At 39.0% G+C, this 24,031-nt stretch overlaps 1 protein-coding gene across 1 annotated transcript in view; it reads left to right on the forward strand.

Moving 5' to 3' along the window:
* Window positions 1-24,031, forward strand: part of khnyn (KH and NYN domain containing) — a 121,724-nt gene that overhangs the window by 68,015 nt on the left and 29,678 nt on the right. The window contains exons 4-6 of the mRNA XM_028793600.2: window positions 20,956-21,086; window positions 21,181-21,277; window positions 21,419-21,526. Coding sequence (XP_028649433.1) covers window positions 20,956-21,086; window positions 21,181-21,277; window positions 21,419-21,526 — 336 coding nt within the window. The remainder of the gene's footprint in view (window positions 1-20,955; window positions 21,087-21,180; window positions 21,278-21,418; window positions 21,527-24,031) is intronic.

Below are 24,031 nucleotides of genomic sequence, written 5' to 3' on the forward strand. Positions count from 1 at the left end.
TAAATAAAACAGAAATATATATTTTATTTTTACTTGCTTAACTTGTGGAGGGTGTATCCTGTAGCAAAGCCCTAACTTTTTTCGTGAAAGCACGTTTCAGTCAATAAGTGTTAAAAAAACGTGTAAAGATATTGACAATAAGCTAAGTCATGTGCAGCAAAGTTTTATAAATGAGGGTTTCTCCTTTTTAGACAATAAGCTACGCAAACCCAGGATGACATGGAATCGTTTAAATCAAGTATCATTACATCTTCCTTTCTTAAAGAGAAGTAAGGCAGTACTTATAAGCTTACATATTTATATATAGACATACATATATATATATATATATATATATATATATATATATATCTATATCCGAAGCCGTGCAAGCACACTCTTTTGAGAATGCAACGTATAGTTGTACAGAAGAAAAGCAATGTTGCCTCAAATGAATGGTAACCTTTTGTAGGTCTATGAAGTTAATTTAAAGTTAACGTTTACGCGGTGCTTTCTTTCCGAAGTACCTGCACTCATGAATATGTCTGTATGTGTCAGTCGGTCAAATCCACGCGCTTCGCACCGGCGAAGTACCGCTTTTAAATTTTTATTAAGAAGAAAATAAAACGTTTTTAAATTGAGGGAAAATATACTAATAACAGTTTGTTAAGGATCAGTTTTTTTGTGAAGCTGCCTTTACTCGAGTGATCACTTCGAGCTGACTTGGTGGGCAAGTGTAAGCGTTACCTGGAAGTAAGCACCCATACAATCAGATTGTGAATCAGACTACGAATGCCGTGAATGTAATTACACACTCACTGCACTTGCTTACGGTAATCGAACCTCAGACGTCAGCGCTAGAGGGGCTTAGCAGCGATGAAGTATTGGTTTTAAATTTTAATTAAGAACAAAAGAAAACCTCAGAGGTTCGATTCCCGAAAGGGAGTGAAGTGAGTGTCCGGCTACCTACCAGGTAAAGCTTATGGTCGGACAGCAAGTGACATAACATCAGCCACGGTGCCTTCAGTTGTGAGAAGCAGATCATAGAATGATTGAAAGTAGTTTTGCATTTACCTTTTTAGTAAAAGGCGAGCTTTTAAGCCTGAGAAATCACCCCGTAAATGCACACGTTTAATTGCACATGTGTTAATATGTATGGTTACACAGTATTAAAAGACAGTGAAGAACGTGATTTACCTTTGTTCCCGCGTTTCATAAAAGGCGAGCTTTTAAGCCTGAGAAATCACCCCGTAAATGCACACGTTTAATTGCACGTGTTAATATGTATGCTTACACAGTATTAAAAGACACTCAAAAATTAACGTCATTTACCATCAGCCACGGTGCCTTCAGTTGTGAGAAGCAGATCATAGAATGATTGAAAATAGTTTTGCATTTACCTTTTTAGTAAAAGGCGAGCTTTTAAGCCTGAGAAATCACCCCGTAAATGCACACGTTTAATTGGACATGTGTTAATATGTATGGTTACACAGTATTAAAAGACAGTGAACAACGTCAGTTACCTTTCTTCCCGCGTTTGATAAAAGGTGAGCTTTTAAGCCTGAGAAATCACCCCGTAAATGCACACGTTTAATTGCACATGTGTTAATATGTATGCTTACACAGTATTAAAAGACAGTCAAAAATTAACGTCATTTACCTTCGTTCCCGCGTGTGACTCGTGCTGTAAATGTCTTCCTTGTTTTTAGTTCACGTGATTACGTAGGAGGCGTGATGACGCGATACGTGACTCCGCCTCCTCCATTACAGTGTATGGACAAAAAATATGTTCCAGTTATGGCCATTACGCTTTGAATTTCGAAACGAAACCTTCCTAACTTTTGTAAGTAAGCTGTAAGGAATGAGCCTGCCAAATTTCAGCCTTCCACCTACACGGGAAGTTGGAGAATTAGTGATGAGTCAGTCAGTCAGTGAGTGAGTGAGTCAGTCAGTCAGTCAGTGAGGGCTTTGCCTTTTATTATTATAGATGTATATATGTATATATGTATGTATATATGTATATATATATATATATATATATATATATGTATATATATATATATATGTATATATATATATATATATGTATATATATATATATATGTATATATATATATATATATGTATATATATATGTATATATATATGTATATATATGTATATAGATAGATATAGATTTATTATGGATGCATATATTTGTACAAATTATTTTTTAATAAAAAATGAACAGTTAACACCTGTAGTTTATAGTTTGATTATAAAAATACACTTCAAAATGGGACATAAGTAGTCATGGATCTGGTACGTGTCAAAGTAACATGCACATGAACAACAGGACCCAAGGTTTCCTAGAAGAACATTGCCCATAGCACCACACTGTCTCTGCTGGCTTGAAATCTTCCCATAGTGCAACCTTCTGCCATCTCTTCCCCATGTTTCCCAGTTAAACGTCTTAAACTCCATACACGCACTTTGCAATGCACATGATCTAAAAGAAAATGTGATTCATCAGACCAGGCAACCTTTTTCCATGGCTCCATAGTCCATATAGTCATATGCTCATTATATGGGCATTCGCCATTTAACAGGGTTCAGCATGGGCACTCTGATGAGTTTACTGCTGCGTAGCCCCATAGGCAGCAAGCTGTAATGCACTGTGTATTCTTGACTCCTTTCTTTCGTGGCCAGAATGATGTTTTTTGGCAGTTTGTGCTACAGTAGATCTTTTGTGGGCTCTTATCAGATAAGCTAGCCTTTGCCCCCTGCATGCATCAATGAACCTTGAACACCCATAACCCTGTTTCCCCAGTCATCTAGCCATCACAATTTGGACCGTGTCTTAATTCACACACTTCCTTACGCTTGCCCATTTTTTTCTGCTTCTAACACATCACCTTCACTTGCTGCCTAATATATTCCACCCCATGACAAGTGCCATTACAACAATATAATTAATGTTACTCAGTTCATCTGTCAGTGGTTGTAATGATGTGGCTGATTTTTATAATAAGTTGTCCTTTTTAAATTTCTTCCTCTTTATATATATATATATATATATATATATATAAATATATATATATAATAAAAAAAAAACATTCACTCAGCTAATGAGGGGACAGAAGGAGATACACAGACTTGCCACAGAAGTATTTCAAGCAAGGGTTTTTTATGAAAAATTGATGTCAGGGTGTATTTACATTGATAAAGAAGTGCATCCAGTCGATGGGACAAGTGCTTCCATTGTCATGTTATTTAATAAAATTTTAAGGGACATGATGTTGATGCAAAAATCACAACAGTAAAGCATTTATGAGATGGTAGTAATTTTTTTTCTAGCAGAGCTGCACTATTGGTAGAAACTCTTCTGCCTCCAGTGTGTGAAAGAATAAAAGTTAAGATAATTCATTAGATTGATTTCAGTATGAACTGTTGCCCAGCCTGACTTTCATGCATGTAACTCCAGACAGCACATACAGAATTCTGGCTCTTGCAGTATTTGTGTGTTTTTTTTTTGTTTTTTTTTTGAATCTCTGGATTTTTATGGGGATTTCCCTCTTTGCTTTGACAAAGGTACTGATAGGGTTCTGTGCATCTTTGCATATAGCACAATTGCTCCACTTATATTTTTTACACAGCAAATTGAGCATGCCTTCCTGTTTTGTATTAGTGTGACTGTATGTTCACGCCAAGGCTCAAAGTGAAACTGCAGATTTATCACTTGTTAAAGGTGGGTTTTAGTTTTGCCGTTCAAAGATGAAACTTTTTTTTTTTTTTTTTTTTTTTTAAACACTGGTCAACCATTTTTGAAGGATAACTATAATAAGTCTCATGTATCATAACAACAACCAATAAAATATCCTCCAAAGAGTTTGGAACCTACCTGTTGGACAGATATCATATCAAAAGATCTTGACTGTGCATTGTTCTCCTCTCCTGCTAAATTAATCTTAGGCTAGAGAGGTCTGTTAATGTTTACATTGAAGATGACCCACTTAAAGGTTTTCTAATGCTCTCACTGCCCTAGTGTGTATATATAAACACAGGGAACTCCAGTTTCTGTGTTAATAGCTTTCCTGAAGAAGGGGCCTGAGGTGCCTTGAAAGCTTGCATATTGTAATATGTTCAGTTAGCCAATAAAAGGTGTCATTTTGCTTGACTTCTCTTTGCATCCATAATGGCTAACTTGGTACAACACCCTGCTACTTGTCTTACAGCATAATTAGTACCTTTCAAATGTATGCATTTAACTTTGTACAGTCTCTCTATATATAAAGTCCGTCTGTCTGTATGTCTGTCTGCTTTTCCCGAGAGAGCTGCTTAATGGATTTAGATCATGTTGTTTTCTATAATTTGCTTGAGCATTCCGGTTGATTTTGCGACTTCTTTCATCGCACGAAGTATAGTTCGCTTGCGGCAGAGATTTATTCGCGCAAATCTGAGAGAGAGGCTGCAGGCCAAGGAGAGGGGAAAGCAGATGGGGCCTTCCTCACTCATGTGCCAGCCTCCGTTCGAGTCAGTCTGAGGTGGCATTGGCGGGAGGGTTTTAATCCTTTGCATTCCTCTAATCACGATGGACATGCTCTTTCAGTTCAAGAAATGACAATTCCCGGTGAAGATTCACTTTGCAATGTCAATTAACAAGGCCCAGGGACACAGACTCAAGTTGGCAAGGGTTGATCTTAGCTCACCATGATTCTTCCATGGTTGGCTTTACTTTGCTTTCTCCTGAGTTAGTTCCCCAAGAAACCTAAATGTCTTTACCCCAATAGCAAAACCAAAAATATTGTATATCAAGAGGCCCTCTGATACGAATATAAATTCTTCTTAATACAAATTAATTTTTTTAATTGATTTTTAAAGTTTGTCCTGTTTCACTACTATGTGGGTGTAGCCACGGGGACAGCTAGTTAAACATAAATTATGAATGAATTAAACCTGTTTTGTACATACATTTTCAAAAACGGAATAGTTTGGTATTAATTTATGTGCTTGTTGTAAGCATAAAGGAAAATATTCACAACTCTTCTATCAGTCTGCCTTGTGGAATCCCCCCCGTTCCTGTGTTACCATCACCACCTGCAGAGAAGCACCCAAGTTAACCTGTAAAGCCCCCTTTGACTCTTTCCTTTTGAGTAATGTCAAGCGTAGCTGTAGAAAGTACAGGTTTTTATAAATGGGTAACGGGAAACTGTCTTATTTCCTGGTGATTTGCATGAGTGAGTAGAAACTCTTGAAGTGTAAGGGTATGTTGGGCGTGGAAGGGTTTTCTGTCTACCAAATTCTTGAAACTGTCGGGCAGACTAGTAATATTTACCGTTGCCCCTGAGACATATGATGTGGCATTTTTTTTCTTCAGAATTTTGCAGAATAGCTTGCAAATAATATGTGGTAGAATAACTGTGTGGGCACAAAACAATGTGAATCGTTAAAAACCACCAAGTAAAAACAGAACTCAAGTCTGTTCCTCAATTATATCTAAGTCTCTCATGCCTTAGGTTAAATTAATCTGTGTAATGGCTTCCGAGATCCATCAACTTTATTTAAATGTTTATTAGCATGTGTTTTTGAAATGTTGCAAATAAGTTTGTAGGAGTTAGGTTTATTGCAATGGCATGGAGACTAGAGGGCACTATTTACATGCACAGAGCTGCTTTCCAAGTTGTGCAAGTAGAAAATTATTATTGCAGGGATTCTAGTAGCCTCTTTAAGACGCTTGTGAAGACATGCAGTGGCAGCAACATCAGCGCTTACTACACTGCTCATCCAGTGCTGAGTTTAGTGACATCCTGTCAGAAATCTTCATTACATATTTACACTTGTAGAGAAGCTTCTTCCTTTTCACCTGATGCTTTACTTGCCTCTCAGTTAAGTTTGGATTGTTTGTTCTTTTTAATTTTTCCCTTTTATTTGTTTTATACCAATACATCACCATATTTATAATACAGAACAAGTGAACATATAAAAGGTGATATAGTATTTCATATCAAATTTAAAATTTTCTTTAAGCCTACATCCATCTCTGTAAAACTGGATAACCCATAATGTGTTTTTTGCTGAAAAATATTAAAGCATCTGCAAGGTTAAATGAAGTCTCATAATGCTTGTTTAAAGACTCTTGCCAGATCTATGTTACTAAACGACAGTTTAATTTATGCACGGCGGACGCACCGAAGCGCATGCGCACTGTGCCGCGGCGCCCCAGAGTCAGTAGGTGGCGCCCAAACAACACAACCTGTAAACTAAACTTGCTCTAATCCACTGTGCCAGCAGTCTGTGTGGCATGTTCAATTATGATTCCTAACAGTAAACGACGTCTACCTAACGACACAGCCACAGAACAACAAAGACGAGACCGCATAGATAAAAACAATAAACGGAGGCTCCTACAACGTGCTTCAGACACACCAGAAGCAAAGACGTCATGGCTCCACAATGAAAGAGCTCAACTAACGGAAATACAAAACGAGCCCGTATGGATAAACACAATGAACGAGCGCGCCCACAACGCACTTCTGACACAGCAGAGGCAAAGGAGGCACGGCTCCAAATGGAAGGAGCTCAACGATTAGTAATACAAACACGAGCCCATATGGATAAAAACAATGAACGAAGGCGCCCACACAAAGAAACCGCTTTAGTACAAATAGGTTTATTTAATTAAATGAAAACTTTACCATGGCTACGACCTGTGAACTAAACCTGAGGTAAATAGTGCACGGCAGGTTGTACAGCCGCCCGAACGCGACCGCCCACACCACCGCATATACCACGTTCGTTTAGTAATGTGGCCCTCCGTGCCCGGATCCGCCGCCATGGTCACTTCAGCATGCGAATCCGCTGCCGTCAGCAAACGACTTCTCGCTGACGACACAGCCATAGAAAAACAAAAAAGAGATCTGCATGAATAAAAACAATAAGCGAAGGTGCCTACAACACGCTTCTGAAACACCAAAACCAGATGAGTCACAGCTCCAAAAAGAAACCGCTTTAGTACAAATATGTTTATTTAATTAAATGAACTTTCCCAGGACGCGCCCACCCTCCATGATATTTCATCCCTCCAAATATCAGAGGGAACAAAAAAGTAATTGCCATTCTTGGATTTGCGATTCTTTCGAGAATCGCGGCCTTGCTAGTTCTAAAAAAGCACTGGTCAATTCCTCAAATGAACAATTTGATTTTTTTTTTCAATTTTTACACAGAGCATGACATTCTTTCCTACTAAGTTATAATGGGTGGTTTGGGATTTTTCCAGTTGACTAGGGTGAGGCGATAATAAAGCTGTACAGTGTAAGTTATCACATCAGACTTTTTCACCATACACTATTATCCTATTTAGTAACACTCCGAACAGTGCTGAAAGTGGACTGTGTCGGGTGGGTGCAATAGTGGTTCCAAAAGAAGTTCTCCCCAGTATGTTCTGAGTGTGTTACAGTTGTAAAACATGAGGCTGAGTGAGATAGGTGCCTCTTGAAAATTAGAGTCTTGATTTGGGTACATTTTAGATAAACTACTAGACACATGCCTGCAGTTTGTGGTTTATACCTGAATTTCACCGTGCTTTGTGCAGATTGATGAAAAGCATATCTTGCCAGTGGCTGATTTCCTTTCCCAACATGTCCTCAAATCACCTAAGAAGAAACATTTTGTAATAGAGGGGCATAGTGTAGAAATAGTACTTCTATTCTCTCTATTGTATTATATGTTACATATGTACTTTGCTATTATACACCTGGCAGCGCAATCACTGTGTATACAAGAGTCCGGACGCATGTAGCATGCAGGAAGCTGTTGCATTCACTGTGTCTGGTTACGTCTGGTACATTCACTTCTCCAAATGGGATTTCTGAGCTCTGTTATAATCTTTATAGGACCACGGATGCAATAGCTGTGTTAGAACATGATTCTTAATGTTCTAGTGAGTTCTTTCGGAAAATATTTGTCACATGACTGTTTCCATTACAATTTAAACTGTACCAATTTTTTTTTTAACATTAAGAATACACAATTTAATAAAATAAATAACAGATAACAGTAAAGCCAAAAAAACTCATTTACAATAAAAAAGTTTCTCATATTAAAATTAAAATTGTAGCTATGAAGATGCTCAAGAGTCGAATAACCGCTAAATGCAGCTGCATTTTTCAAAAAACATTTTTTTTTTTTTTTTTTTTTTTTTTTTGCAGGTGAGCAGATTTGTAAACCCAAGTTATACTCTTTAAACTTATTTTAATAAAGCCCAAAGACTGAAAAGCCTATGTGATGTAAGCTAGTTTAATAAAATACTGTAGCAGTGTTTCGTTTTTTTTTTCTTTCTTTTGAACACAGGTCATGTACAATGAGTATATTCCTACCTGTTTAGTAGGCATCGCAGGAGCAATGTTAGGATGAAACAATGAAATAAAGTTGCGTGAGGTTCTGTTTAAAAAAAAAAAAAGAAAAAACATAGTATGCCGTAAACCTGAAGTTGTGTGAAAAAAATGTTAGCAACAACTTAAAATGGTACAGTTGCATTTTTTGAATAGCTTGATGAAACCACATACCACGGCAAAGTTTCAGTTGTGTTGCTGTCAAAACACGAAGCCATGGTGTCATTTAAATCATTGAAACATTAAGCACTAAATTGGAAATCATTTTCATTACTTATGTAATTTTAAATTGTCTGTAGGGGAAACAGTAGGCTTATGTTCCAATACAACACATAGCCAGAGAGGTGCTCCATGAAATGAAAACCGTATTTTAAATGTAATATACACTGTAATGCAGTGGTTAGCATTGCCATTCACCCCTTGGGTATACTTGGTTTTAAGTCTTATTTTACCTTTTATTAAATAGCAATCTGCTTTACACATAATAAATATCATAGGCAGGCTTGAATTTAATTTGTGGTACTGTGGTAAGGAGGGGGGTTTCCCCCTGATGTAACAACAATTTTTTGGGGGGAGGATTGATTTGGGTGACTTATGTTATCGTACTAAATTTATTCACTTCCATTTCCTGGCAAGTACCTGAAAAATACATACTGCTTAAAATAAACCTGATTTGATATAATTGATGTATGTAATTCATAATAATTTCCTTTGCACTCAAAGTTTTTTAAATGGACAAGTGTAGATGCATAAGAGCCTGGTGCATCATTCAAGGTTTGTTCCTGTCTTGCAGTGCTGCTGACAAACCTGAACAAGATAAATAAAGCCAGTTAAAATTTGATGGATGATTAGATAGAAACTGTAGCCATGTACAATCAGAGGTTGAATGCTATGTATCAACTGCTTAATTGTGGCTATATATGCCACTGCATTAAACAGAAATCATTCTAGCCATCATCTCAACTCCATCTTTCATATGTGTGTCCCTACAATTTAAAATGAGTGATACTTGCAGCTGATTGGTCATATCACTGCACCCTCTAAGCATGTAATGTAATGAAAAGTACTACGTAATAAAATGTCACTGGCGTACTCAAAAGTTTGTAAAAATCAAACCACTTTTCCTGTAATCCAGTCACAGTGGTTAGCATTACCATATACTGCTACAGTCATCAGAGTTTGAACTCTGGGAACCGTCAGTGTGTGGAGTTTGCACATTCTGCTGGAGTCTGTGTGGGATTTATCTGGGCTTTCTTTAACATCTCAAAGAAGTACCGGTAAGCTGGCTCTTCAGTGGACCGGCTCCAGCACCTGTGACGGTGTTCAGGATAAAGTGGGTTTGGGAAGGGGTTAGTGCATTCATTTTATTTTGGGATTGACTTGTTTCCTTGTTAGATCTTCAATCCAAATGTTGAGGACTATTTCAGTTTTTATTTGCGCCTTAACCATTCACCTGAGATAAAGTTTTCACAGTTTCAGATACACAAGCAGAAAAACCTTTGCAAGTTCTTTTTTCTTCCTTAAAAATGTAGTGACTTAAAAATGTAGTGAACTGTGGAGTTGTTCATGCTATATGTATGGCCCACTGATACAAAGGAATGTCCTGCTTTTGTCATATCAAGAAGTGATACCTTGCTGGCCTTTTTTTAGGTGGAGGATCACTCACAATAGTATTAAATAAAAGTTGAAGCTAAGTACCAAACTGAAGAATGTGCACAGGTAGTGTGCTGAGAAAGATAGGAATGAGCAGTCATGGCGGAGTGGTGACTCTGAGGCTAGGGATCTGCACTGGCATTCGGAAGGTTGCTGGTTCGAATCTCGTAAATGCTAATAGGGACTCTGGTCTGTTGGGCCCTTGAGCAAGGCCCTTAACCTGCAATTGCTGAGCACTTTGAGTAGAGAGAAAAGCGCTATATAAATGCAAAGAATTATTATTTATGTATTAATTTCCGGCAAAGCCACAAGGATCGAGACATGATTTGTATTTTTGAAAAAAACATCAATAAGAAAAGGGAAAAAATTATAACAGAAAATAACTGTATAATGTTAATGCTGTGGGGGCGGGTTTGGGGTGGGAAGGAGAGGGAGTTCAAAGCAATAAGTAGTTTCCCCCTGATGTCCCAGTCATGTCAAAACAGTAACCAAGCTGGCAAGTGTCAAGGGAACAGGAGGATTGAGAGTAAAGCTGATGTTTATTTCCTGTACTGAAAATCCAGAAATGGTTTTAAATTTTAGTTTTTTTGGTGCTTTTCAAGTCCTGATATACTGTGCAACCCTAGAATTAACAGAAACACATCACAGGGAGATACAGTTACAGCAATACAGGCAAAACACGAATCTACAAATGCCAACTTTCATGAGTATAACCTCTAACACGTGATGAAGGTTGTAAAAGCACACACATGACATACTGTGTGTTGGCGAATGTAATGCAGTCTCTCACTTACAGTAAATTGACTACCCTTAAGTGATATCAATCCAATTCACCAATTCATTTTCTAATATTCTGGATTTGTATACAAGCTGAGCACTAATATGTGATCATTTATAAGATACTCTTATAAACAGAACAACAAACACTCTTTACAAGAGTACTTGAATGATGGATTAAAGTAAAACAAGTCTGATTTGGACACTTCAAGCCAGAGGAGTTTATGACACTCGGAAGTTTGAATAATTTTGACTCATCCTCTACTTTTCCCTTGGGATTAATAAAGTTTATCTAATACAGGGGTCTACAACTCCAGTCCTGGAGAGCCACTGTGGCTGCAAGTTTTAAGTCTAACTCTCTTCTTAATTAGTGACCAGATTTTAGTGCTAATTAACTATTTCCCTTTATTTTAATTGACTTTTCTTGACACTGTGATCACTGAATTGATTCTTTTTTCCTAAAACGGCACCTAAACATAAATTTGATGTGAAGTAAACCAACAGATGACCAATTAAGTTGCGGCCTTAAACTCCAACCTTCATTCAGTTTCTTAACTTGAAACCAATTCTCGTTGCTAATTAAACCCATTATTTTATTCATTCTGCCATGGCAGACATTTCCAAAGCTGCTGATTTTCTTTTTTAAAAGTGCTGTCAAAATGTTTTGTGGACCTGAGAAGATCAATGTTACTGAGGCCTTCACCTTTCTTTAGTTTCAGTTATTGTGTGATGGACGCAGGTTGTTGTTTACTGTATGTGTTGGTTCATTTTGTGTCTTAATATTATTTGGTTGCTAATTAAGGAAAAAAGAAATAAATAAAAGAAATAAAATAATTAATGGGCCTGAGTCTTAAGTTGTGCATCAATTAAAATTAAGGCAAAGAGTTAATTAGCACCAAAATCTGTTCACTAATTAAAAAAAGGGTTAGAATGAAAACCTGCAGCCACAGTAGCTCTCCAGGACTGGAGTTGGAGACCCCTGATCTAATCTAATCTAACTATTGCTGTATTAATAAGTGTTTACCACTTAACGATGCAAATGTAAATCTTACAATGGCAATATTACAGACCCAATAAAGTGATTTTCTGACAAATTAGATCCTAAAAACATGTTACAAAAACAACTTTAAGGAGATTGTTTAAATGAAAATATACTGAACTGACTTGGAATTCACTAATTTGTCAGAACAGAAATGTTTACATTTCTTTTTTCAATATTGACTTTAAGCAGTATTTTCAGTTACTGGAGAGAAAATATCAGAGAATAACATTAGAATGTACACATGGTAAGAGAAATCAGCTACTCCATGATGGTATCATTCATTATAAATCTTGCGCTGAAATTCCAAACCCCAGATTATAACATCCTCTGAATGTGCTGTTACATTGGAGGAATTCCCCATGTCTATCCCAAATTAAAGTGTTTCATTGTAATTTGTTATTTATAAATGCCATTACTAGTTTACCTAAATTACAGGTGGGCAACTACTTGATTGATATTTTATTTTTCCACTATTTTAAATTTGCTGTTCCTGTTAGCATGTATATATTTTATATTCTGTTTCAGAAAAGGCAAAATATTGTCCTCTTGAATGAATAAAGTGCTTTTTATTTAAAAGCTGGTGAAAAGGATGTTTGTTTTTGCCTTTGTATTGAATACGTATTGACCACCATGAAATTTCATTGGTAACGAATACAATAATTGTTATATTCTTACATCCCCAGATGCATGCTTGGTTTCCTTCTGCAATTCTGCTTAAAGTGAAGTACACAAAACCATTGCCATGGAATTTTTTTTAGTTATTTTTTTAGTTATTTATTTAGTTTAGTTTGAATATCACTCCAGATCTTCCCTGTCCAGGAAATGCAAACCACACCTTTTCTTGAAAAGGAAAACTGTATTATTAAAGTCCTCAGATATCCTACGGGGGTCTCTTTTCTACCTCCTCCATTCTGGCAAATAGTACAAAACCATTATAGGTTGCACAAGTAGATTCAAGAAGTTATTATTTACAGGTTATAAAACTATTCAGTGGCTGTCAGCACTGAGCAGGAGTTTCTCATTTACAGTACAGTAATCCCTCCTCCATCGCGGGGGTTGCGTTCCAGAGCCACCCGCGAAATAAGAAAATCCGCGAAGTAGAAACCATATGTTTATATGGTTATTTTTATATTGTCATGCTTGGGTCACAGATTTGCGCAGAAACACAGGAGGTTGTAGAGAGACAGGAACGTTATTCAAACACTGCAAACAAACATTTGTCTCTTTTTCAAAAGTTTAAAACTGTGCTCCATGACAAGACAGAGATGACAGTTCTGTCTCACAATTAAAAGAATGCAAACATATCTTCCTCTTCAAAGGAGTGCGCGTCAGGAGAGAGAGAAAACAAAGCAAGCAGTCAAAAAAAAAATCAATAGGGCTTTTTGGCTTTTAAGTATGCGAAGCAGCGCCGGTACAAAGCTGTTGAAGGCGGCAGCTCACACTCCCTCCGTCAGGCGCAGGAGAGAGAGAGAGAGAGAGAGAGATAGAGAGAGAGAGCCACAGAAAAACAAAGTCAAAAATCAATACGTGCCCTTTGAGCTTTTAAGTATGCGAAGCACTGTGCAGCATGTCCTTCAGGAAGCAGCTGCACACAGCCCCCCTGCTCACACCCCCCCTACATCAGCGCAAGAGAGAGAGAGAGAGAGAAGTAAGTTGGGTAGCTTCTCAGCCATCTGCCAATAGCGTCCCTTGTATGAAATCAACTGGGCAAACCAACTGAGGAAGCATGTACCAGAAATTAAAGACCCATTGTCCGCAGAAACCCGCGAAGCAGCGAAAAATCCGCGATATATATTTAAATATGCTTACATATAAAATCCGCGATGGAGTGAAGCCGCGAAAGGCGAAGCGCGATATAGCGAGGGATCACTGTATATCTGATGTTGAACAGATACAGTGAGAATGAGAGATGAACGTCTCCAGGTGCTGTTTATTCTCTATACTTATGCCTGTATTTCTGTATGTGTTTTTGTGTACAAAAGTATCCCCTTCTTCCTGATTTCCTCCATTACTTCAAATTTTGACACTTAATGTTTTGATTTCTTTAACCAAAACCTAATAGTAGATAAAGGGGACCTGAATTAGCAAATAGCATATTTATTTATTTATTTTACTTGTGCTGTTGAATATAAGAATTATTCTAGCAACAGCTGGCACAGTGTGAAAAGTTAAGTACACTGAAATAACAGGATGTGCCTCCTTTACCTGCCATACTGTTCATTCAGTATCACTCTGTCACATTACTGTGGTGATGTTCTAGCACAGTCTTACATGCAGAAATGCTTTAATTCAGAAGCTGTTGCAGCTTTTCAAGAAATGTGTGCCACAGCATCACTATTGGGTGTGGCCGTGGGCTTTAAATCGACCGGTTCAAAGCATCAATTTGATTTCTTTTCAGTTATTCTGATGTGGACATGTTTTTGTGTTTTGGGTCATTGTCTTGTTACGTGTCCCACCTTGCTTCAGCTTTAGCTCAGACTTATGACTGGACATTTATCCTTAAGAATTTTCGAATACAGAAGACAATTCTTGATTCCCTTAATCATTGAAAGTTATTCAGAACCTAAGGCAGAAAATCCACCATTATCGCTCTCACTGGCTTGTTTAACTGTTGGTGTGAAGCTCTTAATGTGGAATTCTGTATTTTTTATAATGCCAGAACAAAAAAAAATCCCCCATTTGTCTCTGTTGTCCATACATCATTCTCTCAGGAGGTTTAAGGGTCATCCAAGTGCATCATTACAGCTAGTTTCTGCCTTGCTGCTTTCCAGTGATACCTGTTCCTTCCAGTGACTTTATGATTATCCGAAATTGCTGAGACAAGAGATGATTGTGTATGAAGTAATTTTATCAGGATGGCCTTTCCCAAGGAAAATTTACTATTGTTCCAAATTTTTACTGTTTGGAGATTGACTCTCACTGTGGTTCAGTAGAGTTTTTGAAGCCTAGAATTGTTTTTAGTCCTTTCCTGATGAGATCAGAACACATTTTTGATATCTAAAAATCTGAAATACCCTATCATATCCTGGTTATGGTGTTATTTGCTTGTTGAATCTTTTTGCTAGAAGCTTGACTTTGGGGGTATGGTTCAATCCTAATTATCCTTTTAATAGGCTTGATTTAACTGGGAAGCTGTTTTTCAGACATTGTCTGGAGTTGAATAACTTTGTTACATAAATCAGTTGAACCATGACTTATTTGTCCACCTTTATTAATATTGTTTAATGTTGGATTTTGCAGAACTGAAAACATTTAAGTTTGAAAAATGTACAGTAATACATGGAATCAGAAAAGTGGGCAAATACGTTGTCATGGTAGTGTGTGTGCGTATGTACAGTGCATTTAGAAAGTATTAAGACTCCTTCATGTTTTTCAAAATTTATGTTGCAGCCTTTTGCTTAATTTTTTCCCCACATCATCTAACACTCAGTACCCCAGAATGACAAAGCAAAAACAGGATATTGGAAATTTTTGCAAATGTATTCAAATTAAAAAGGTAAACATCACACTGACACAAGTATTCAGAGTCTTTGCCATGACTTTTGAAATTTAGCTCAGGTGCACCACATTCTATTGATCATTACTGAGGTGTTTCTATACCTTGTTTGGAGTCCACCCATGGTAAATTCAATTGATTGGCCATGAGGCTGAAGGAATTGTCTACTATGTTTAAAGACCGAATTGTGGTGAGGCACAAATCTGAGAAAGGCTACAAAAAATGTTTGCAGCATTGAAGGTTCCCAAGAGCCTTCATAATTCTGAAATGGAAGAAGTTTGGAGCAACCAGAAGTCTTCCCATAGCTGGCTACTAGGCCAAACCGAGCAATCAAAAGCCACTCTGACAGGCCTCCAGATAACCTATGTAGAAATGGAAGAAACTTTCAGAAGGGCAACCATCATTGCACCACTCCTATCATTTGGGCTTTATGGCAGAGTGGCCAGAAGCTTTCCTCAGGAAAAAACACATGAAAATCCAGCATGCAGTTTGCAAAAAGATACCTAAAGGACTCTCTGAAACAAGATTCTCTGGTCTGATAAAATCAAGACTGAAAAGTGCGGCTTCAGTTCAAAGTGTCATGTCAGGTGGAAACCAGGCACTGCTCATGACCTGTGCAATACTTCCGGTTGAGCGATTGCTGGCGTTAACTTTTTAACTTTTTTTCTTTTTTTAACTTTTTTACGATTAACTTACAATCTAATGGACTAAGCAGCTGTTTTCATGTTCATTTAGGGCAGATTTATTCGCTGGGTTTTATTTTTCAATCATTTCTAGCTTGACTGCTGATTTGGCTGTATATGGACTATTTTTCAGCCTATCCCTGCCTTGAGACTTACCTGGCTTTGTTCTACGGACATCCGAGTTGTCTGCGTCTTCGCTTAACCTGTGGACCGGTAGATATTTATTTGTTTGGTTCGTGTTTGTTTGGACCCTCCTGTCGCTCACTATCCAACCTGCGATGGGCCTGCTTCAGTATTCAGCTGCCGAGCTACTCTGACTCCGCTTTCACCTGTCCGAGCCTCCGCTGACTGGCCTATATCTCCACCCAGACATCGTATTCCTCCCCCGTCGGAGATACATCCATCATGGGTCCCGCCGGAGTATCCAATCTGACAGTTCGAAAATAATAAACTCCATCTGGTCCAGTTTTTGACGTCTTCCATGTAATTTAGGCAGAGTCGCTGACCACAGTGTGTTAGCCAGCCTAACCCAGACGGCTAACACCGTTGCTAAATGCGATAACACCGTTGTTAACTTCGGTCTGCTGAACATCCACTCACTCACGAGCAAGGGGCCTCTCATCCACGATTTCCTCACTGGTCGTAAGTTTGATTTTTTCGCGATAATTTTTAGCTTCTGATGTTTGCTGTGTAAGATGCTGTTGTAAAGACACAGGTGGCTCCCGCAAAGGTGATAAAGCTACTTTTCCGTCATGGCAGCACCTGGAGTACTTCTTGGATGTATTACGCTCAGCAGGCCAGTATAGTGCATGACAGTGTTTGCACTGCTGGTCTGGAGTCCCAATGTTGTACTTGTCGACGGGAAGACAGGAATAACGTGAAAAAGTACCTGTGGTAACGGGAAGAGGATTGTGTGTATGTCTGCTGAGACTGCGTTGGTTTGGAAACGTTGCTTTGCAGATGTCGTATCGCAAGACTTGTGAATGAGTTTTGTTGTGTTTAGTCAGACAGTCCTGTGTAGTGAACTTCTTATTGCATTTCTGGCACTGATATAGTTGTTGGGAAGAATGCCTTTTCTTGTGTTTAGCAAGTGAGGTTCACATTTGAAAAGTTTTGCTGCAGGAATCGCACTGGAAGAATGTGTTACTGGAGTGGGAGTGAGGTAATTTTTCAGTGGAGTGAATTTTTGTGCGTTTGTGAAGATAGTTCTGCGTTGTGAAACTTTTTGTGCAAGTGTGACACTGAAACAATTTGTTGTTGCAGTGAATTTTCTTGTGTTTGGCAAGGCTGGGTTTTGTTTTGAAATGTTTACTACAAATGTCGCAGAGGAAGGTTGTACCAGTAGACGAAACTGTAGTGTTTTGTGGAAGAGAATAATGACTGAGGACTGATGTGTTGGTGTTATCAGACATTATGTGCTGCTGTGGAGACATGATCGGAATTGGTAGGAGGGCTTCATAGTGGCCATTGTCCAGTACAGAAGGTAAATGAAGAGAGTATTTCCAGAATTGTAAATGCAAGGCGGGATGTTGAAGTCGTTTTCGAAGTAAATGACAATGGTAGCATGGAGAATCTCTGAAAGAGCTTGAATTTCAGCTTCACCACCATAAACTCCAGATGTTGCCATATATCAATAGTACTCCTGACTTGTTGTGATAACTCGATTTGCGTTGGAAAGAACAACAGGAAGAACATCTCCGAATCTGTCCCAATGTGATGTAATGAAATCTACTGCCCTATGTCTTAGTGAGAGTGCATTGCCTTTGTCAACCGTTTGTGTCAAGAAATAACCCACTGATAGGAACAGGCAGTTGCCGGATCCCGGAATAGAGATGACGTTGTACAAAAACCCGTCAACAGAGAAGATACTGTCATTCATTTTATAACAAAGGCTTAGGAAACAACCGTCGCAGTATAATGAAAATAGCAAGGTGTATGGGAGGCCACAGGCAGCGTGGGGAAGGGTTTGGAAGAGGACAAATAGGAATCGAGAAATGCCGTTTCAGCTGCATGTGGGCGGGACCGGTTTTGAAGAGGAGCTGTAGGCCGCGTAGAGAAGGGTTTGGAAGAGGACGAATAGGAATCGAGAAATTCTGTGTCGGCTGCGTGTGGGCGGGACCAGTTTTGAAGAGGAGCCACAGGCAGCATGGGGAAGGGTTTGGAAGAGGACGAATAGGAATTGAGAAATGCCGTGTCGACTGCGTGTGGGCGGGACCGGTTTTGAAGTGGAAGCAGGACGAACCAGAAGAGAAATATATATAAGAAATATATATATATTATATATATACATTATATATATATGTATTAAATATATATTAAAATGTACCAAGCAATTATATGAGAATAATGTATATTTTTCTTAACAATATTTTTGTCTTGATTTTCATTCTACTTTTCTAGGTGTTCTAATTGTGTAATTGTGTGATCGATTACTTACTAATTAGTGGGTCTGATTATTTTTGATTATTTAGTGTTGTTTGCCAGCGTATCTGCTCCGCTCATTTTTAATTGTCATTAATAAGATACAACGAAGAGGGAAAACTACACAGAGAAAGGGCAAAATATAATTAAATCAACAAAAGAGAGTTAAGCATTTAAATCTACTAGCCAACCCGCAGCGTAGCATACGCCGCATAATTATGTATGGATGGGTGAATATTTCCTGAAAGACACAGTTGTCCAAATGGGGTGGGTTTGAGGATACGACTGTAAGTGAATGAAAAGATGGAACTCTGGAGAGAGCAACATACAATTGTCTGTGACTGAAAACTGGAGGACCGCTGCCGCGCCTCCACCTCGGGGCTGGCGGACGCGCTCGGGCGCGGAGGGTGGAACAGGGGGAGACGGGAAGGATGCCCATTCTGCCCCGGCCCCCCTGCCTCTCCGGAGAGAGAGCGGGGAAGCGGGCCCGAGAGGTTTCGGGTCCTAACCGTCCAACAAAGGGTCTGTAACACCTGGTGTAAATATTGGTTACTTGTAAAAGTTAGCTCTTTTTTTATTATTATTCAGTTATATTCCGTCAGTGATGTTCACATGGTACAACGAACTTGCCTCTCCCTCTCTGAGTTGATTGCGTTTATCTCTATTCATTTCACAAGAGCAGCGGTGACCACAGTTGGTGCTCTGGTTGATGCCTGCTCAGAACTATTTGTTGTACTGGCAATCAAAGATATGATGTCCCGTAACCGCTATCAGATTGGACAGAGGCAGAACCGTAACAAAAGACAGCTTTTTCAGAGCGCTTTCACTGGCTAATAGACTGCTGCACTGCAACACAACTCTGCTTGACAACATAAGTAAAATGGGACTTCCACCTGCAGCTATCACCTACGGAAACCTTGTTACGACTTGTGCTTTCTCTAGATAGTCAAGTTCGATTGTCTTCTCTGCGCTCCGCCAGAGGCCGCGAGCGACCGCGGCAGGGCCAATCCGAGGACCTCACTAAACCATCCAATCGGTAGTAGCAACGGGCGGTGTGTACAAAGGGCAGGGACATAATCAGTGCAAACTTATGACCTGCACTTACTGGGAATTCCTCGTTCGTTGGGAACAATTGCAAGCCCCGGTCCCCATCACGAATGGGGTTCAACGGCTTACCCACGCCTCTCGGCGCCGGGTAGACACACGTTGATCCATTCAGTGTAGCGTGCGTGCGTGCAGGCTCGGACATCTAAGGGCATCACAGACCTGTTATCGCTCAATCTCACGTGATTTCAAACTTTGGGTTATAGACAAGATAATCCTGCAGTATTCCTGAAATTTGCTTCAGCTAAAATGACCCATTCATAACTTTATTTATTTTTTACATTTAAAGATGAACGGTTGACTGCATTGTGGCATTCTGTTATTGGGACTTTTTCACTACACGTGGGTTTTTGAAGTAAGGGGAGCTTTCTATACGGAATTTCCATCTTCTCCTTGAGATTGTCTGGGTTTCTTCTGGGAACTCCAGTTTCCTCTAAAAATGTAAAGATATGTTGTCAGAGTGATGACTCTGAAATACCCTTGTGTTTGGGTCTGGGAATATATGGCTGTGTTTACGTGTATTCACTGAAGAATTTGTATCTTACATTTATAGTATTTGGTTCTGGATTAAGATCTGCTCTTCCCAAAACACAGAATATGAAATGTGGTAAAAGGAAAAAGAATAATGGATTGAATCTTTCAGTGTGGGCATTTGTTAGATTCTATTCCATCTGCCTGAAATTTAAAATAACTAACATGGATAGCTCTCCAGAGTGGCATGGTGGTACAGTGATAGCATAGGGCTAAAGTCCTGGGTGCTCCCTGTGTGGAGTTTGCATGTTCTCCCCGTGTCTGTGGAAGATTTCTGTGGGTGCTACAGTTTCTCCTCACAGTTCAAAGACATGCAGGTTAGGAAAGTTGTCAAGGCTAATTTAGCCCTAATGTGTGTGCTCACATTGTGTTGGGCTGGTGCCTTGTCCAGGGCTTGTTCCTGCTTTCTTCCTTGTAACCCTGCTCTAGATAAACAAGTTTGGAAAATGGATGTATGGTTAGGTCTCCCGTCAGCTGGAGCTACAGATGAAACCTTGATGCACTAAACAGACAAGGCAAGAGGAAATAAAAATATACTGTTAATGATAAAATGGCAGTTTAGGCCGAGTATAGAAAGTGTGCATGAGAAATGATGTAAATATTTTTTTATTCCTTTAAAACCTGGAATTAACAGGCAGATCTTTGGCCATTTGAATTGTGTGGCTCAAAAAGGTTAAAACTTAAAGATTGTGAAAACCATAAAAAAAATCCTATTGAATGTGGGGTTTGCCTGTGCATTGGGTGTACTTCACCCTTACACCCTTAGTCTTAGAAGCTCTTTTGTTTTAAACGTAACACTGAAATTACAGGTTTGATAACATTTAGTAATTCTGATAGGATTCATTTTTCTTTCCTCCTTTGGTGTTTGTGTTGCGTAATGTCTTCTCTCTTTATATGTAGGCATGGCCTGGGACAGTACTTCTCTTGCCGAGGAATTGCATTAGCTGTGCAGTACTTCTGGGACCGAGGACATAGGGACGTGACAGTATTTGTACCCCAGCATAGACAAAAAAAGGACGCTAAAATAAAAGGTAAGAACTGTGTCTCTAACAAACTATCAGACAGATAAATTTTATTACTTTTATCTAAGTGCTGGTTGGAATGTAAACATCATTTATTTTACAGAACAGAAATTTCTCACAGAGTTGCATAAACTTGGGTTACTGTCTTACACTCCTTCCCGGGAGATAGAAGGCAAGCGGATCAGTTCCTATGATGACAGGTACGTCAAGAAAATTTCTTTGTTTATTATCATCTTGTTCTTACCATTCAATTATTTTTCTGTCACATTTTGCTTTGAAGTCAAAAGATTATTATATAATAAGATGTTGTTTTATTTTCATTCCTTTTGTTTCCATCTCAGATTTATGTTACAGCTAGCTCAGGAGAAGAATGGAGTTATCGTTACCAATGACAACTTCCGTGATTTCATGGATGAATCACCTGAGTGGATCAGCATTATAAAAGACAGGTATCTAAAACTTTCTGCCTAAAATTAAGATGTATTCAAATTCTATTAATTTATTCTTGTTTAGTAGTCTTCATTAAATACATAATCAAAGTGCTTCCATAGTGCTGAAAATACAAATCGCTAATCCTAAGCAAAAACAGTTACATTTATAAGTGCAAACACACACTTTTCTAAAATAACTAGTATGAATGAATTCAGATCATTTTGGCTAAAATGCAAGAGCTCGATCTTCTAGTGTAATTTCTGTTATAAGATGAGGAAAAAATGCCTCCAGTTTAACAACTTTCTCAGAGTAAATGCTTGTCTCTTGAGTTCCACGTTGATGAAGCTGTAACTAAATGCCTCGACTCTTACATTAGGTATATTTATCTATTAATATATATTCATGTAGGTAAAGACTGAGGCTTACAATTTCGTAAAAGAAAAAAAAGTTTGAACTTAACATTAAATCTAATTACTGTATAAATAAGGACGTAACAAAAACAGTTATATGATTCTAATTCTTTAGTAATGATATTTTGGTTATTACAGTATTGTAGTAGTTTGTCTTCAAAATGAATGCATGCATTCATTTTTCAATACAGTACAACCCCAAATTTCGCGGGGGGTTACATTCCTAGAGCACCCATGAATTATGAAAAACCGCAAATTTAGGATGTGGTTAAAAAATTCCTATTTGTATAGTTTAAATCCTAAATATGCCTCCAAAACACTTTATTTTCAGACTCGGCTTAATACATTACCTAAAAAAAAGAATGTAAAAGTAAACTCGTATACTGCACAGTACTGTACTGCTATGTCTCCCGCAGTGCTAGAATGTAAAATAGTGATGTTACCGCTATATGTACTATAATTCATGCAAGCACGTTTTCATTGCCAAAAGCCTTAGAAGGTGCAAAGCATCTTGGGGCTTTAAGCCTTAAACTGTGTGACAGATAAGGGGCGCTGTCGTCCCCTTGAACCCTCAGACCAGACGCCAGACACCAGATGAAAGTCTAAATAAATTTATTTTCACAATAATAATGTGCACAAAGCACTTCCACTCCACTATAATCAATAAACAATCAATTCTCAACACAATAATAATTCCTCCACACCTCCCAGCAGCTCAGTCACCCTTCCTCCCAACTCGGCTCAACTCGCTGGGGTTTCCCATAGTCCTTTATAGTCGACGCCGGAAGTGTTTCTGTCCCTCAGTCCATGTGACTTTCTATCACTTCTGGGTCAGGTAAAAACTTCTCCTTTTCTTCAGCCTGGAAGTATATCATTTCTTCCATTCCCGTGACTTGGAAATACTTCCGGGCGATACGGAAAGTATAAATCCCTGGGCCTCCCTGCAGCGTCCCCTGGCGGCCTTCACGGTATCCAGCAGGGCTGTGAAGAAAAACTCCAAGGTCCATGATGCCTTGCTGGAACTCTGGGCACCTCCATGTTGCCGGGAGCGCTCCATCTGGTGGCGTGGGGGTATTGGCCGGGATGAACGGCCAGCCATATGCCACAACTGCCACATACTTGGGGATTAATGCATCCCTGGACGCCAAATACTTTTTTGCTGCACTTTAAGTAAACGTCACAATTCACAAAGAAAAGGTGAAATTTTAATGGAACACATTTTATTTCATGCAAAGAGCATCACAATTACTGCAACACTGATAATTTTACACACTGCTAATGAGCTGTAAAAACTATTTAAAAAACTACTGGAACCATATGTACAAGGTGTAACTGACGCCATGGATGAAATCACCGAGCCAACTGCGCTTGAACTGGCTGCACTCAAGCACACAGAGGTAAGCGCTGATGCTTGCAGGCTAGTCTAGTGCAGCGGCTCAATCCCAGTGACAGTGAGGCTGCAGGGTGTCACAGAATTGCACAGAAACACAGGAGATTGTAGAGACAGAAACTTTATTCAAACACTTCAAACAAACATGTCTCTTTCAGAAGTAAAACAAGCTCAGTATGCAGTTAGTTCTCATTTTAAAAGAATAGGCAAACATCATAGGGGAGCACAACGGGAGTGGGACCCCCAACAGAAGCAGAGGATGTCTGGGGGAGGAGAGAGAAACAAAGCAATCAGCCAAAATGGACACGTGCTGTTCAGGCTTTTAAGTATGCATAGCGTCGCGTGAGAAGCATATCACGCGATAGAGCAGCTGCAAGTAAGGGAGCAATGTGAAGGTAGTCTATCAGCGTTTAAGTGGGGTTTTTTGAGGAGCGTTTGTGTCTTCTAGGGGTGTGTTCAGCCGCCCGGCTCACAAGGGGCTGGCAGTGGTCGTGAGCTGGCTGCTCAACGAATGTACGGCACTAATGCTCGCAAATGGCACTGGGAAACAACTATAGCTGGTTGTGGTGGTTTAAGGGTTCAGAGGAACAAAACGAAAAATACAAGAGCACTCAGCGGGAGATGCATCAAAGTCAATCAGCAGCAAGGAGAAATGAATAACGCTGTAGCGGTCCGGTGCCACTAAGATTCACACTGTCGAGAAGACGGTGATTTATTTATTT

The sequence above is a fragment of the Erpetoichthys calabaricus genome, chromosome 2 (assembly GCF_900747795.2).
Source record: "Erpetoichthys calabaricus chromosome 2, fErpCal1.3, whole genome shotgun sequence".
Taxonomy (NCBI): domain Eukaryota; kingdom Metazoa; phylum Chordata; class Cladistia; order Polypteriformes; family Polypteridae; genus Erpetoichthys; species Erpetoichthys calabaricus.